Source organism: Leptosomus discolor, chromosome 9 (genome assembly GCF_034619465.1).
Source record: "Leptosomus discolor isolate bLepDis1 chromosome 9, bLepDis1.hap2, whole genome shotgun sequence".
Lineage (NCBI taxonomy): Eukaryota > Metazoa > Chordata > Aves > Leptosomiformes > Leptosomidae > Leptosomus > Leptosomus discolor.
The window spans coordinates 18,186,138-18,199,156 of NC_141399.1; the positions used below are offsets into that span (position 1 = coordinate 18,186,138).

General features: G+C 45.0%; 1 protein-coding gene across 1 annotated transcript in view; it reads right to left on the bottom strand.

Annotated features, from left to right (window-relative positions):
• STIMATE (STIM activating enhancer) overlaps window positions 1–7,287 on the bottom strand; it is a 33,165-nt gene extending 25,878 nt beyond the window's left edge. The window contains exon 1 of the mRNA XM_086469836.1: window positions 7,113–7,287. Within this exon, the coding sequence (XP_086325962.1) occupies window positions 7,113–7,287 (175 nt within the window). The remainder of the gene's footprint in view (window positions 1–7,112) is intronic.
• Window positions 7,288–13,019: the final 5,732 nt, after the last annotated feature.

Sequence of the window (13,019 nt, forward strand, 5' to 3'; positions counted from 1 at the left end):
GCGCACCTCACCCCACGCCGTTTCCCCCTCGGCCTCCAGCCCTTCGGGAGCGGACGGCGCCACCCTTCGCGCCAACCCCGCCGGCCGCGTAAGAACGCGACGTCCCTCGCACGTGCGGCGCCGACCCGAAACCCCGCCCTGAACCGCGGGAAACCCCCCGGGCCGAGGCCCGCCCGCCCCGCCCCGCGGAGCTGTCCAGGGTCCTCCCAGGGCCCCGCCCCCGCCCCGCCGCCCGCCCCCTCGCTGACGAAGAGGTCCTGCTGCTTCCACGTTCTGGGTTTTTCTTCTTTTTCACCTCCTCCTCCATTAAAATCTGCTCTCCCTTCGCTCTCCCCCCGAATCTTGCTTTTTAACGTAGTTCCGCAGCACATCTTACTAGTCTTCCTTTACGCTAGGAGGGATTCATCCCCGTGCCGTGACACCCGGGAGGTCCTTAAAGTCATTTCAGACTGCTCAACACCAGGTAACCCCGAACACAGGCTGAAAGGTGAGTTCTGCATCTATCTGGCAACTCCCAGGAACTTGCACTTGTGAAGAGTTCTAGGAGAAACAATAAACTGCATTCTGCAAAGTGCAATCCAGCGTGCATAAATATGGAATATCCTACTTGTGATTTGAAACTTCTGCACAGAACAAGTTTTAAAATCAGTCACACAAAGATAATTTCTGAGGTGGTCATTCTGGCAACTCACATGAACACGTACTGCATCCCTCAGTGAATACATACAACGATGGAGTATTACCAAGTTGGGACAACATCAAGTCTTTAAATAATGCCTTCATTCATAAAACACCATCTTGCTAGCCGGCCACTGCCCTACACCTTAGGAAACTGCCAGGCAGAACAAACTTGTCACTGTTACTCAGAAGCCTGTTTTTCACTGCTGATGCTACGGGGTATCAAAGTCAACTCCCCACCATTTTCCCATTTTTTAAATCTGCTCAAGCAGAAAGAAAATTAATACAGAAAACAACCGAAAATCACATGCCTTAGTTCTTTCATATCTACTAGTTTTCTTTAAGCTTTTTTTTTTGAAAGGCCACTGAAATGACTTAATTTTTTCTCAAGTCCCTGCTCCCTAGAACATTATTCTCCATAATAATACTCCCTTGACAAAAATATGAAACCATTCCTCTGAAAAGCGTATTTTTGCTAAAGAATTTTGAATTCTACTAAACTACACGCTAAGATAACTTATTATACAAAGAAAAGTCAATTTTCCTTGCATGGCTTATCAGGAGGGAAAATCTTGCTGTAAAGTAAATGGACTCTAAGTCTGAAGTTTTTAAGGTGCTTCCTTTAAGACACTGTATGCAAAGAGAGGACCTTAAAACATAGAAACAATTCTTATAAAAGATAATATACTATATTAATTTTTAATTTTTTTTTTTCTGCTGTGACCCTCAATGGCAAACCTACCCACTCACTTATCCACCACAGCTGTACCAAATAATTTCACTTTTGTTAACAGAGAAGCTTTCATCCTTCCCAGTGTGAGTGCAGACACAAACTGCATTAAAGCCATAAAAAAGTGACAATCCCACGTATTTTGGCCTTCTTTACAACATGCACATATGCATATGTGTACTCTCCACAGATGGATGTGACCCTTCTACCTGCAGAGCATGAAATGACTCTTCTATTTCAATAATTCATCAATACAACCCACATCTAATTTCTTAGCTGTTCCTAAGTAACCCAAAACAAACATAGCTGCCCTCTGACAAGGTATCAATCTTCTGACAAACAAGCTTAGTAAATAAACTACATATTCAAGATGTACTGGAATGCGTTTGTGTCAGGCAGGGTAAAGGGACTGGCAATGGGCTTCCCCCCCCCATACCTTTCCACAGGTTTGGCTGATAAAAACTGTATTATTTACAACGACGCCTACATTGTACACGTGTGGGAATACTGTGCTAATATCACTCTCTAATCATTCATTACCAATAAAAGCCTAACCAGAGAATGCTCAGAAGGTGCTTGGGATTACTGACAAAACACATCATATTACACAAAAATATTTCAAACCAGTTTTGTGGCATCAGTAATAAAAAAAACATAACTATCGCACCAAAAAACCTCCAAACAACTAAGAAACAAACCCATCATTTTAAATCAAGATACCTATGAAATATGATACATGCATTATAACGGCAAACTTCGAAAAAACATTATCTTTGGCTTACTGACCTTAAGCATAAACGCACATCTCTTCCATTACGGGAAACCCATTAAGACTTCCTGTTATGAAGTGGCTTAGTTTAAATAAACTAGGGTTTCCTGGTTTGGGCTAAATCAGAACTAATTCTGGTTTAGTGCTTTAACTTTTCAGTTAAGTCTCCTCTAACTAACGGCATTTTCTGAAACAGCAGCCTGTTTTTCCAGACAGTGACTGCTCCTAGCAGTGATAAGGCCTGATGTTTATAGTTCGTACCAAGGAATGGTATGCAGAGAGGCCCTTGCTTATACTTGTTCTTGTAGCGACCAAGGTCACTGCTGAATCTTGTACTCCATGTTGGGGTGCTGGGAGTGAAAAGGGTCACAAGCACGTAAAAGGTCGCACCTGCAGGGAGGAGCGAACTGGACAGGTGACCCAAACCTGATCAACAGAGTATTCCATCCCACAGACATCATATTCAGTATAAACATGAGAGATCACGAGGGTCTTGCTCTCTTCCCCTCTTTCTCTCTTTTTCGATGGCCGACATCTGAGGAGGACTCTGTTCTTCTGTTGTTGATCCTGACCCGTGCATCCCTGAATCCAGTGCCTGAGTCCAGCTCCTGCATCCCATCCCTGTCTGCTGCCGAGTCCAGCCTGGGACTGCCCCAGTGCCAGCCCTGCAGCATGGTGGTGATGTATCGTCATCAGGGTGGGGGGAATTGGGTTCGGTATTGGTTTTGTATCTATTTGTACAAATTGTATATATTTCATGATTTCCTTATTCTTATTATTATATTTTCTTTTATTGTTATTGTTCCATTAAAGCTGTTTTAGTTTTCTTTTCCAAAGCGTAAAGTCTCTCTCCCTTGTTCTCTTTCCTTTTCCCTTTTGGGAGAGGAGGGGGGTTAGTAGAGAGCGTCTGTCATTTGTTAGTGGCCAGCCCAGCCTCAAACCGTGACGTAGGGTGGAAAATAATGCCTACTTAAGCAGGAGGGACAAGAGTAAAATTAAGCCACAGACTACAAAAAACGCATTGAGAATTAGCATCCAGAATCCAAAAGGGCTGCCAGTCCAAGCAGATTTGCCAAAAAGAGGTAGTTTTCAATCAATTAGTTCCCTTTGATAGGGATTTAGAGCCTGTAGTTCAGGAGAGAAGCAACAGCAGCCATCTAGCCTGACTTCAGTATGACTTTTCATGTACTAGAGCATCTGTAGCGTCTGGGTGAGACTGTTTCAATGTGCCTCTCGCAGCAGAGAACTGAACTCTGAGCAGTAAAGATTAATTCACAGTGACTAAAGACAACACACTGGTGGGCTCCGATAGTACCAAGATATTCACTACTGATTCAGACCATAGAAGAGGACCTCACGTCTCTAGTCTGTGGGCAACACTTTACACTGAGAGCAGGAGAATCGGATTTCGGAGGGTCCTTGAATGACTTACAGCAATCAAAACAACTGAAAACTTCCACTCTTCGGTTAAGGAGGTCAGGGAGTCTCCTGTATAAGCCTGGGATAGATGTTAAGTAACTAAACTATCTTCTATGAGAAAGAGATTAGGGGTTTGCAACAGTTTGTGTATTTGAATCTGAAGATAATAAAACAAAGTCAATCCTTTAAAAGGCTACTGTGAGGTAAGACTAAGTTAAACTGTTCTTCATTCCATGTGTGACAGAACAAAGAGGCAAGAGCTACAAAGAAAAGGAAACTTCGGAATTAATTTCAAATGATCATTTCACCAGCATAAAGTGAGCAATTCTCTTCCACTTCTTGGTTGTGCGAAATTAGTAGTGAGGGGATACACCAGGTAGGCTGATAATTCGACTGGGGTAAAAACCTTTCTCTGAAGTATTAGAAAATACTCAAAGTATTAGAAAATACTCGAAGTATTAGAAAATAGTTGCAGCAATCAGTGACTCTGTCAGAGAGTCACCACATCTTCCACAAATTACAAACCTGACATTTAAGCAAATTTTAGCCCTTAAAAGATGAAGTTAACTGATGTCACCGCAGGTCAGCTGACAGCATAACTTTACAGCAATTAGACAGATGCACACACAAGGAGGTGGCAAACTGCAGTGTCAGATCTTAACTTTTCTTTAAAAACACTCCTTCAGTCATTTGTAGATGAACATCTACTAATGAGGCACGGAAAAGGTCCTCCTCCTCTTACAGCTAGTTACCACAATTAGAAAAAAAATAATAAAAATTTTCTTTGTTCCACTGTACACAAGCACGGTAAAATTTATCTAAACAAGGGCAAGTCTTGGTCAGCCTTTGATTTAGCCACTTACCAAAAATTCTTATTCTTTACATGTCAAATCAAATATTTTTCAAAGGAAAACAACCTTTGTGCATAAAAAGCAATTGTACAATGTATCTCTGTTGCCATTGCTTTAATTTATTTTTCCACAGAGGGTTCTGCACCATTAATTGCAACCAAAGTATTAGAGTAGCTCAAGTGACTAAATTTAAATACCAGCCAGGCATGTGTCTTCAGTTCTCTGACTTTCGATGGAGAGCTGGAGAAGCGATACAGCTGCACCAGCAATTAATGCTGTTAAAAAGGGAGGCCCACCTCTGACCCGACAGCGGTGCCACTTCTCAAGCAGCCCCTGCCTACAGCCACTTGTTTCTCCCTGAGCACTATCCCCTCTGTTGTGCCAGACAGCTAAAGGACCAGAGCATGGAAATACTCCAGCTTAAAACTAACCGCACCTCCCTCTTTATTTTTCTTGCTGTATCGGTTCTGTGACGGAGCTTCAGAAGTTGTGGCATCCCTTCTGCCACAGCGGCTCAGGGACAGGAACAACTACAAATGTGCCGAGGCGACTGCTGAGGAAAGCTCACGCTTGCCCTCCTGTTCTCAGCCACAAGTTCCTGCTCCTCTGACAGATCTGATGTGACATGTGGATCACAAAGTCCTACTTGTTGAGGCAACTTACAAAGGTTGTGGAACAACATACCAGATGTTTTGCATATGATCTAAAGAGGACAGAAGCATTCAGACAAAACTAGCAGACAAACAGAACCACCCCTGCAGCACAGCACAGCGTTAACTGAGACAGAACTGCAACTGGTCCACACAGTGGGGCCAGCTTCTTCTGCTAGGGCTAGGGGAGAGACCCAAAATAAAGTGGAAGAGAACACGGCTGCCAAAACTGGGACAAACATACCTATCCTTCTCTTTTTAAATGTAAGCACTAGTAAGCATGCCAAATTGCAACTTTTTTTTCTTCAAATCTCCTTTGGAAATAGATTCCTTTTCTTACCAGTACCGTTGTGAGGACTGGCTACCTTTCTTTCACTCCCTTCTTCCACAATTGCAAGCTCTTCATTGATAATCTCCTTCTAATTGTTCATGGTTTAAAAATATCTAACTAGAGTGAAGGAGGAAGCGCAGCTAACAACTAGGCTTTCATTTTCCTAGTACATACTTTTTGTACTCACTTCTTCTTGTCTTCACTAAGTATTCCAGTGCTACTGCAAAATGCATAAAGTGATACCATGTCCAGAAAAAAGATACCACCCTGACAAATAACGTGTAGTTTTTCACCTTTTGATACCCAACCCATAAGAATTACCTATTTGTATCTCTTAATTCCAAAACCAACAATGTATACACATCATTGTGAGGTACTTTTGTTTGGAAACTGCTAAAACTCTTAATTACGAGGATGCTCTGACTGACCAAATGTTACACCGGTGCCTACTGTTGGCATTCAGTAACACAATGATGACTGCTACAGGCATAGCTTTTATAAGAGCAATGCAACTGTTAACCATGACTGAAATGCTCAAGTATGCAAACACAGGGCATTAGTAAATTTTTGACTTAACCATAATTGTATGACACTAGCATGAAAGGTTATCAGTTCAATTCTAACATAAACAGGATTTTGGTCTTTAGACCAAACTGTAAAATACTTGTAGCTGATGCTCCCTTCTCCCTCCCCCATGTTTTGTTAACAGCAACTTCATGGTCAGCTGAGTAATGGCACTGGGCTTGTTTTCCACCCCTCAGCTGAAAAGACACTAACTACAGTACAGGATAGAGAGAAAGATCTACTAATACTGTTCTGTGTTGCGATTCCCTCAGAGCAGGCAAGGTTGGTGTCACTACAGCCTCAAGCCTTTCTTGCCTTTCCATGAAACTGAAACGAGCAGCGTAACAAGTTCTGCTAGTCAGCTGAGCTGCTGTGAACAGTCACTATGGGCTCACCGGCTGCTCCAGCTCCGAGGTGTAGCGCACACTCTAAGTGCAGCACGGTGGTGTGGTTTAAACAAGCGTGTCTGACTTTGCCGTTGCTGACATGACAAGGTACGCTTGCAGTAAAACTGGTAACAGCCTCACGCTTTTCTTCTGCACATTCTAAACCCGAGTGACTCTGCACACACCACCACATCCCGCCGGTTGTATTCAAAGCAGAATACAGGCCCACCCCCAAAGTGGTAAATTGTTATCAGCACGGGTGCAAATATTAGGACAGCAAATTTTAAAAACTGCACTTGCTTTAAGTGCTTGACACTCGGTCTTTCAGAAACAAGGCTCCCCGTCCTGAACGCGTGCCTTCGAGGCTAACGCCCTGCTCCAACCCTGCGGGGGCACAGAGCCCACCGGGGGAGCAGCGAAGCGGCCTCCCCGGGCCGCGTCCCGCAGCCTCACCTCACGGCCCCGCTCTAGCTCACCCGGCACCAACAACAACCCGGCCGCGGCTCCACTTCCCCGAGGCCGCTGCGGCCCTTCACGGCCCAGCTGGGCCGGGAGCCCGGGACAGCAGGACACTCCCCGCGGGACGGCCTCCGGACACTGCAGCGGCACCATTAACCGAGCCGCCCTGAGGAGGAAGCGACCCGTCCAGCCGCCACCCGCCCCCGCCCTGCGCTGCCAGGCCGCGCGGAGCCGGCGAAGCCCGGAGGCCGCGGCCCGCCCCCGCCGCCACTCACACATGAGGGTGCTGAAGGCCACGACGCCCAGGAGCCCCTGCAAGAAGATGCCGAAGCTGTCCATGAGGGCCCCGTTCTCGCAGCCACGGTCTGCCGGCCCCGCCGCCGCCCCTCCGCCTGGCTGCGGGGGTCTGTCGGTGAGGCCGAGGCTGCCGTTGGGCGGCGGCGCCCCCATGGCGAGGCCCGGCCAGCGCCCACCTTAGCGGCGCATGGCGGCGGCAGCAGCGACGACACGACCGGCGGCCGAGGCCGCGCCCCCCGCCCCGCTTCCTGCGCCCGGCCACCCGCCCCGCCGCGTCACCGGCCGCGCAGGTCTCTCATTGGCCGAGCCCCGGCCCTGCCGTACCGCCCGCCCGGAGCGGGTGGCGGCGGGCCAGCGCGCGCCAGGAGGGGCGGGTACCGGCCGGCGTCCGGCAGTCTTCCAGGGCCGGCTCCCCCTCAGGGGAAGGCCAGTGCAAACCTCGCACCAAATACTCGGGCCGGCACCGCCACCGGGAGGGGGTTCCTGCCCACGCACCTTCGCGGGAGGAGAGCGAGGAGAGCTCTCGCGGACGTCCGTCCGTCGGAACCCGGGCTCCAGTCGCCGTAACGCTCCCCAGGGCTTCCCGCTGCTGCCCGGCAAGAGCCGGCAGCCCGCCAGGCCCGACGCGGCGGGGCCCCACGCAGCAGTGCCCGCGGCGCTCTGGCTCCAGCAGCCGGAGGGGTCTCTGACCGCGCGGCGGCCTTGCAGACCAAACCCTGACTCAGACCCGCGCCCAGACCGGGTTTTGCTCGCCCGGCAGCTCTAGCTTAGCACCACAGGGCAGGCAAGCTTGACATCAAACTACAACGAAAAAATTACGACCTGAATTGTTTAGCGAAAGTGGTTTAAAAGGGCAACCGATGGGCAAAAACGTAATACATCAGCACTTGCATTTAGAAAACGTACCTGCTGACCAGTGAGTCTGACTGACCCCATCACACCATACCCTCTTAAACCACAAGGCAGAACTGCACTCAACGTTAGGTTCTTGGGTTTAGTGCAGGATCAGCCTAGGTCATGACGCAGTGTAGTTTTTTCTTACACCGTTTCTTGAATTTCTTTAAATAATGAAAATTCTAGCCTAAGTGTGAATTCACTTAAAAGTGCAACCCAGGAAGTACATGTTTAAGTCTATCAGAAAACTATGCAGAGCACAGGAAGCAAGAGTTGTTCAAATAATGACATTTGTTGCATCTATCTTACAAATCCACCCTACGTGACTGTCCTTCCTGGCCGGCGATGCCAAACAGCGCTGGCAAACAGCACTGATTTCTCCGATATTTAGGCTGTGCCATAAATGTCTGGAAGTTGCATCTGCAAAAATAAATGCGCTCAGTTCTCTCACTCAGAGCACACAGCCAAAATGCACTGTCCAGTGCCTCTGCACCTCAAGTCAACGCTCCTCTGCTTTGAGCTGCATCAAAAGCAAGAGTTCAGGAGTGCACAGGTATCTAACAGGTGGTGAAAGGACCAGAGCAGGTTCCTTGTTCTTCCCCCTTGCACACAGGGATAACGACCATCAAGCACTGCACTTCAAATGTGGACCTGACCTACTTACCTGTGGCCCAGGAGCAGTTTTGAAGCTTTCAAATGCTTTTTACACAGAAAATCTATGTGTCAGCCACGAATCTGGAAATGTAACTTGAAGGGCTTATGCCTCATATTACTCCATGTTCCATGCTTTAAAATAGATCTTTCTCCAAAAACACCTCTTCAAGGGTCTTCAGCTCCTCACAGCTCCCCTAAGCCCTTCTGAAACCTGTAGCAGACAAGACAACGCTGCCTCCTGATATATGCTATTCATGAGCCTTCATATTTCTCTCAAGCAGATGGTGCTCTCTGAAGGCAAGTAAAAGATTTAGGTTAAATCCTATGCATGTATAGATGCTTAAAGACAGCGTTAAGCAAATCAGTTTCTTCCCACTCCTATGCATTTTCTGCACCCAGTATCAAATGAGTTCAAGACAACTGAAGTGTAGCCAAGAAACAAGTGTGGAGAAGCACACGAGTAGAGTCTGTTGGAACGCCAAGTAAGGAAACAAGAACTTCACAAGGCTGACCTGTTTCTGAAACATCCTGAAGTAAGGAAACAAGAACTTCACAAGGCTGACCTGTTTCTGAAACATCCTGTGGTCCCTCATGTTATTCAGAGAAAGCAAAGCCAGCTCTTTTTAAAATTTTGACTTGCTGGGATAGTGTAAACCTTTACAAAACCATCCAGAAGGAGCAGCAGCATCCTGAAGGTTTGCTTCAGATCGTACCAAGCAGCTACTTATGTTGAAAGAAAGCAGTAAATCACCCCGATTCGTAGGTTCTGTCCTCAGCTCCTGTGTATTAGCTTCAGCATCCTGTGAAACAAAATGTTACCTTAGAAGAAGGCTTAGATAAACTGGACTCCTGTATTTGAGGGAACTGTATACAGCCTAATCAAGCGCTTAACATGAAGCCCGTGCATGTGGTAATTACCTTTTACACAAGTAATGGAACATGGCATAGAGCTTTCCCCACACTTTTCTAAGATGGAAAACTGCTCATGGTAAGGAGCAGTATTTATCGTTATATTAACACCAAAGCCATCAGTAACAGTTTAAGTATATTTTTTAATTTTCTTACAACCACTTAAAACGGTCATATACCACAAACTTATGTACACTATTTACAGACAAAACAAGCAAAATATCCATCCAAAATATTTTTTAAAAAATCCTCTGATTAAATTGTTAGACTTGCTCAAACAATGGTGGGACTTAATAGGCATATTTTCTTGTGCATGTTTCTCTTCCATGTAGTACTTCAGTCTCACTGCATATATATATTTTTTTTTAAAAAGCTAAAGAAAGATAAAACAACAAGCAGAAGGGACACAACACAATATGCATTTAAATCTTTACGAACAAGCAGCTAATTAAAAAAGGCAAAATACAGGAAAAGTGCATCAGTTCCAATGAGTTAGTATAAGAGGCCCACAGGTGGAGAGCAGGCACCCTTTAGGGTAGAGTCTCCTAGAAGACCTCTGATTGTCTACAAAGATTATTAAAAAATTATTTTAAACAGAAATTAAAAAAAAAAAAGAAAGAAATGAAAGAGGAGAGGAGAAACATGACACTTCCAGGATTTTTTTTTCCACGAGGCTTCTTAAACACTGGTACTTAACAACTTTCGGAGTGGGCAAGAACTCAGTTATGCCCGGACCTCATTGTTCATTCACATACCTTGAGTGAGCCATCCTCGTGTCTCAAGCAGAAGGCCCGTTCCTCTTGAACTGTGCAAGGCTAGAGGACTTCCCCAGCCTCTGTGCCCATGTTTGTGCTAAGTCAGCTACACCTACTGCCTCTGAATTTTGTCAGCGCAAGACCTGCTCGCTTCCATGGCTTAAAGCTGAACCAAACACTGCTGGCTTTGCACCCAACAGAGTAACTTTGTCTTCTCATCATAAAGTCCATTCATATGTCTGGTGCATTTCAGAACAACAGATGTGATGTTAAGGAAGCTAAAAATGACCACGGAGACAAAGTGTCCCTAACCTTAATTAATTTTTGCTATATTTCATAGAGATTATTATTTATTTTTATTTTTATTTTTTAGAAAAAAACACATAACAATAAAAGAGGCTTGTGGTATCTGGTGTTCCCAAGTCCCATTCTAATCCTTCACCCAAAAGGCTGCCTTTGAAAACAAGGCTACGTGCATGTTTGGGGAAGGTCGGCAGCACTTCAAGATGGGGGTCAGCACACAGTCCCTTTAAAATGGAGCCTTCAGCCATCATTTGAAGTCTCCTGACAAAGCCTACGTCTTTGTGCTTAGTTACTTTTAGGTAATTTGAGCTCACAGTAGGCAGCATCAGTCTGCCACTATGTGACAGGACTTTGTATAAGATCATCGTATTTTTGGCTTTCTGGTAAGGCTACTTCATCTAGTACCTCTCTAACAACAGATTTGGTCCAAAGGTATCCAGTCTCCAATTTCAGCTTGATAGTTTTGAAGTCTATTCCATTACATTCAAAAATCTCGCAAGCCACTTTGCCTTTGCTAATAACGTACCAAGTCTCTGTACTTTACACAGAAGAATGGAATGCTCAGTCCAATCAACTGTAAATATATTTACACTTCTGTGGACCTAGCAGCTAAATACTCCTTCCCTCCTTTAAAGCATCATTGGAATCAAGAATAAACATTAGCAAATCCTAAAAAAAACCAACAAATACCGCTGAAAGATGTGACAAGAGAAAATAATATTAACAACCACTCCCAAACTCTGTATTTACTGTTTCCGTTAATTCCAGGACAGACTGCAAACACTCCTGAAGTTCTATACAACACAAATCAATCTGCCTTTTATTTCATTCCTCAAAGCACAACTTTCAGAAATGTTTAGCATAAGAAAAAAGTAGTCTTCATTCACCAAGATCAGTGCCGTACCTCTCCTTGTCTAGAAGGACTGCTTTCAGTTTAGGATGGACTGTAAACTGCTCATACCTTGGGGGATAATTCCACCACGTTAACCTTCCATGACATTTCTGGAGGTCATTCTCTATTATAGAATCCTTGTGTTGGTGCAGAAAGCATGCTACAGTAGCTCAACAAAATATTTCTGCCTAACAAAGCTAAGCTTAGCACAGTACGAGTGCCATATGGAGGCACCACCAGGTTTCTAAAGCTATCATGTGCAAGACCAAGACTGTACAATGCATATGAAAATAAGACAAGCAAGAATATAAACGCTCAGTGGGTGAGCCAAGGGTAATCTCCTTTTACCATCCACATAAACAGTACACGAGGCCCAATCGAAGGCTCGTTTTCTTGTACTGAAGACATTTGCAAGACATCACTGCCCTTCTCCTGGACTCCAGCTTTGTTGTATCTTATGGTGAACGATGTAGTAGAGGACAGCACAAATCCCTGAAGCCTACATTACTGCAGTCCCAGCAACTCCTACTGGTGAAACATCAGTATCACCCAAAGCCAAGATTCAGCCATCAGCTACCCAGAATCCAGTTTTGAAGAAAAAGAGCAACTAAAGCAGCGCGTGAGCTGATTTCAAGTCATGTTGGAATAAGACAAACAAATGTTAAGTGCAGTTGTGTCACCTGCCAACCACAGAGAAAGAGGAACTTGAAACAGTCAAGTAGGAATACCATCCATCAAGATAAAGCCCCAATTATCCCTTTTAAATCCAGCAATAAAAGAGTGCATTTTTTCCAGGAAACAAGAGTGTACAGTACCCGTGTGCAGCATAAAAACATTTCACAAATAATGAAAAAATCCCTTTTGAAAATCTCAACAAAAATAGATCCCATTGGGACCAGACTGTCAGTGCCTCCTGAAACAAGGCAGAAAAATCCAGCCTATAAAACATGCAAAAGGTGACCAGTAAGTATCCCACTAACCTCTGAAACTGCTGACTGCTTTATTTACTGAGAAAAAGTAGTATGACATTTGTATTTGAAACCCTAGGCACCATGTTAACAAGTTCACTCAATTACCCTTTAAGGTCTGCTCTCTCCTGACAACTACTTAAAAAGACATCTATCTGTCCATGGGAAAGGCAGAAGCAACAACTTTTCACTATGCAGGTCAATTCTGCTGGGCATCAGTGCACTAGAATTCTGGAAACCCTGAAGAATGACAAATATGATCAAAAATCATCATCTTCCAGCCCAAAAGTTCTCTGCTGATCAAATTTCTCAAGATAAGATGCTGACAGCAAAGCAGCAGTGTTTCTTTCAAAAAATTTTTTCAGGCCTAATGGCTTATCACTGAGCTTGTCCTATGGGAATGGAGTACAGGTGGATGACCTAACCACAATACAAAGAGCCAAAATGTCCATTTATTTGCCATGTATCTAGTGTGAGGCAAAAGAAGTAGGGGCACTTTGATTTCAATTT